At 44.5% G+C, this 4,293-nt stretch overlaps 1 protein-coding gene across 2 annotated transcripts in view; it reads left to right on the forward strand.

Annotated features, from left to right (window-relative positions):
• The first annotated feature begins 6 nt into the window (after positions 1-6).
• ETS1 (ETS proto-oncogene 1, transcription factor) overlaps positions 7-4,293 on the forward strand; it is a 63,582-nt gene continuing 59,295 nt past the window's right edge. For both annotated transcript variants that reach the window (XM_077756550.1, XM_077756552.1), the window contains exon 1: positions 7-168. In XM_077756550.1, coding sequence (XP_077612676.1) covers positions 87-168 — 82 coding nt within the window. In that variant the 5' untranslated portion in view covers positions 7-86. The remainder of the gene's footprint in view (positions 169-4,293) is intronic.

Consider the following 4,293-nt stretch of genomic DNA (forward strand, 5'->3'; position numbering starts at 1 on the left):
CCTGTTACTAATCCTCATTAAAAAGACAAACAACAAGAATAACAGCAAACTTGCTATAATCCTGTCTGCCCCCCACTCTTGGCACCATGAAGGCGGCCGTCGATCTCAAACCGACTCTCACCATCATCAAGACGGAAAAAGTCGATCTGGAGCTTTTCCCCTCCCCGGGTGAGTGGTGACTGTCGAGGCCCCCACGCCAGCTTTCGGCCAGAGGCTGGGGTCCCCTCCGCTTCTTCCCCCTTCGCTGTTCCTTTCCAGGCAGTGCGTTTCTGCATGAGCGAGGCGATGCTGGGGGCAGCTGAAAGCAAGGTAGAGAAGAAGGCTGTTGGTGGCCTGGGACCCTTGTTTGGGGGGTGGTATTTATTTTCACAGCTGTGTTTTTGTGAGTAATGGGAAAAAGCTTATAGAATGGCCAGCACCCCCATTCCTGCTTTTTTATCTTTCGAAATGAGTGAGAANCCACAGAAGACATCATCCCCTGGCCCCGCACCCCTCAAAACTGCTGTTGGATGGAGGGCCCTGGGCAGTAAGAGACAACACAGTGTCTAACTGGCTGGCCTGCAAGCACATTTTCAAACATCTTGCCGTCCTGCGCCCCTCTGTCACATGTCCCTAGCTCCTCGTTTCTGGGTTGAGGGCGAGGACATGGTAGAACTGAAATGATCGTCTTAACTTCTGGAAACATCCCACTTCTATTCCTGCAGGTTACTTACTTTATCCATCTTTCTAATCTGCCATAAATTTGTCCTCTGCCAGCAAAAATCTGTGAAAAGAGGGTAAACGTCCTGACACCAAACACGACGTTGTGTCTTTGGTTGCCGGTGGTGTCTAATTCCTTGATTTGGAGGATTTGAAGAAGGAGGGGAGAGGAAAGAAATGTTATTTTGTCGTAGATACAATTTTTGATCCTAAGCAGTTTCATGGAGCCCAGAATTCCTGGGATAATGCAGCCGGAGAATAGATGTTTTCTTTTAGGATAGGGAACTGCCAGCTATCTTTTAGAGATTAGTGATTTTAGAGGTAAAGGTATATAATAAGATACAGTGAGAAGGCGATGCTTTCTGGAAAGTAATTAATTGCAGTAACCTGCTTCTCTGTGGGGTCGGATTATCAATAAGTTTAGCTGCTCCCGCCTGTGGTTCAGGCTTCTTTGCCTCTGCCATGATGAGTTGCTTATTTTAACCCTTGCTTAATCTGCTCAAAGTTCGAACCCAGGCCAAGCTGATGGTTTGTCATTTGGAGAACATTCCGAAATGTTAATAAAGACACGGCCGTGTCCTCTCCTGTTAGACCCAGTACTGGGGGTTGCACTGGGAAGTGCACGCCAACACTGTTGTCCCAGGGATGTTGACGGTCGGGGCAACGCTGAGTTCAGCTAGACCCGTGGAGACATTTCGGGCACTTAGAGCTACCGTTCAGAAATGTTGCTGTAGCGATGGTTGTGTTTGGGGTTCAAGGAAGCCAGAATAAATTCTGTTAGTCACAGTTGAACCAAACCATGTATGAAGGGAATGATCATTCCCAGCAAAGACATAAACTCAATGAATAGGTTCTTTCCCTAAGAATGTCTTGTTTATATGCATGTTTATGGGTAAGACAGATTTGGCTGTCTGGGAAATATCGTGTAAGATAGGTCAGTCTACATACCTACAGTGGATTGTGTGAGCTAGGCATGAAGAAGAGCCCCTGGCAACACATGTTTTAGATCACAGTAAACAGCTGAAGTAATGGGGGAGGGGTAATTTAATATTATATTCTAGAGATTTGAGCATATGGTGCTGTTATTTTGGTTATTGATAAAAAATAAGCCCCTGGACAAGTAACTTTGCTTAACTTTACCATCTGTAGAATGGGGACAGGAAGCCCTAATGCTATAGTCAGCATCTATTATAATAGGAATCTTTACAGTGCTTCTCTTTTCCAGAAGAGATTGACAAGTCACTGATCAGGTGTTGTAAGCATCCTTCAACACAACAAAATGTCAATAGGTCAGAGGAATGGGGCAATCTTCTGCCATTTGTTGTAATGAGATTTGATTTCTGGCACTATCTTGGGGAAAATAGAGAAGCTTTAAAATATGTATAGAAGTTTGTTCCCCCCCCCCCCCGGCCCTTTNTATCTCAGAGAGGAAAATAGAGGCATAGAGACGGTAAGTCACTTACTTAAGAAAATCTAGTAAACCAGTGGCTAAAGTAAAATTAATCCCTTTTCTAACTTCTCAGCGTATGCTGCCCTGAGTAATACTGCAGATTACATTTGAAAAGCTCAGCAAAGAAATGTCAGTTGAAGCTTAGCTTGCAGGTGCAAGGATAGAAGAAACATTGGCCAGGGCTGCCTGCCTTTGGGGAGGGGGGCGGTGGATGGAGAAGACACTGGCTAAGTGGGGATTTGCTTTGCCCATCAGACCATATAGGACATGTGTTTAAAGTTTAACTTTTCACAGCATGGCTTTGTGTCCACAGCTGTGACTTAAATATTTTTCAGAATGATTCTTTGGGTCGTTTAGTTTCTTATGTGTGGAGATAACTAATTTGGGATCTTATCTGCCTTAAATAATTAAACCAAGACTTTCCCTCCCAAAATACAGGAGCCAAAGAGAGGCAGTAGGGAAGTAGGTGCTGAAATATGAGTCCTGGGTTATTTGCCTGTCCTTGTAGCTAGGACCTGATCCTGAACCTTTATACATTTTTCTTCTAGATTGATCTCCACCGATTTTCAACAGCTTTAAGTGCCAAATTAACATACACTTTGAAATAACTTTGGACTTGTGTATTCCTTGTAAGTGTAAAGTGGGTGTACCATTCTAATTGCAATATATGATTGCCAGGCTCTCAGATCTTAAATGGGCTAAAAGAAAACAAAGCCATGGAGAGTCCATGGAGTTCCCTCTTGGTGTGGAGCTTACCGAGAAGGGTGGAGGCTGGGTGCCAAAGCAAATACATTCCCAAGCTGCTTAATGTTCCCCCTCTTTCTCCACTCCACCTTCTTGGTGAGGTGAGCATAATGCTCAGAGAAGAGTAAGAGTGCTAATTCTCCATGTTTGCTATTTTAGAAGAATGAAAGAACCCCTTCCCCCACTCCCCCCAATGGGGACCCATGTAGTCCTTAGAGACAGGAAGAAGATTTGTTCCTTCTTGTCATTCCTCTGGTCAGTCTTTATGTCTTCATCAGCGTAGACAAATGAGGGCAGAGCTGCCCAGGCTCACTCGTTTTCTGTGCTTCCAGACTCCCACGGACCACACTCCATTAGTGACTAACCAGCCCAGTGGTTCAGAGCCCGGGGTCTGGAGCCAGCCTGTCTGGGTTTGAATCCCAGCCCTGCCACTTCCTAGCTGTGTGACTTTGGACACGTTACTTCATCTCTCTGTGCTCCAGCTCCTGCAACTGCAAAATGATTGTAATAATTGTTCTATCTCATAGGGTTGTTAGGAGAATTATGTCTCTTGATGTGTACAAAATCTTAAAGCAGTACTGACCCCAAGTAGATTGTAAGCAGTTAACTAGAAAACAAATCAACAGAGAACCAGTGTAGAATTTTCAGGGGCCCCTTGAAATGTTTAACAGGGGCTGTTGCTGTATCATACACTTCCCCTCATCTCCTTTTTGAGAGAGAAAGTAAAGTTGAAGAGAACTTTTTCATCTCCTTAGCTGAGATCCCATACCAACGAGGTTCCATTCTGTGGCCCACAGAGCAAACAGAGTGAGCCAGGTAACTTTCAGAGTGTCTGAGTACCTCAGGGTCCCAACTCACAGCTAAAGGCACAGGGGTTAGTCAGTTACTTTGGGTGATGGGGGTTATCAGTACTATCTCTAAGCAAGCAAGAGGGCCACCAAGGGGCGCCTGGGTGGCTTAGTCGGTTAAGCGTCCGACTTTCGCTTAGGTCATGATCTCGCGGTTCGTGGGTTCGAGCCCCGCGTCGGGCTCTGTGCTGACTGCCAGCTCAGAGCCTGGAGCCTGTTTCAGAGTCTGTGTCTCCCTCTCTCTCTGGCCCTCCCCTGCTCACGCTGTCTCTCTCTCTCTCTCCTAGAAATAAATAAAAATATTAAAAAAAAAAAAAAAGAGGGCCACCAAAACTAGGAGTCAGGGTGAAGGGCTGATGGAAAAGTAGTATTTCAATTATGCAGAGTTGAGAAATGCATCATGTCCAGTTATTATAAAGTATCTCACATTTTATTTATTTATTTGGTTGGCAAAGCTTGCATTCCTGGCATTTTTGGTTGGTTTGTATTGCTGTGTTTTTTTTTTTTGTTTTTTTTTTTTTTTTTTTTTTTTTTTTAATTTTTTTTTTTTTA

Source organism: Crocuta crocuta, unplaced genomic scaffold (assembly GCF_008692635.1).
Source record: "Crocuta crocuta isolate KB4526 unplaced genomic scaffold, BGI_CrCroc_1.0 scaffold172, whole genome shotgun sequence".
NCBI lineage: Eukaryota > Metazoa > Chordata > Mammalia > Carnivora > Hyaenidae > Crocuta > Crocuta crocuta.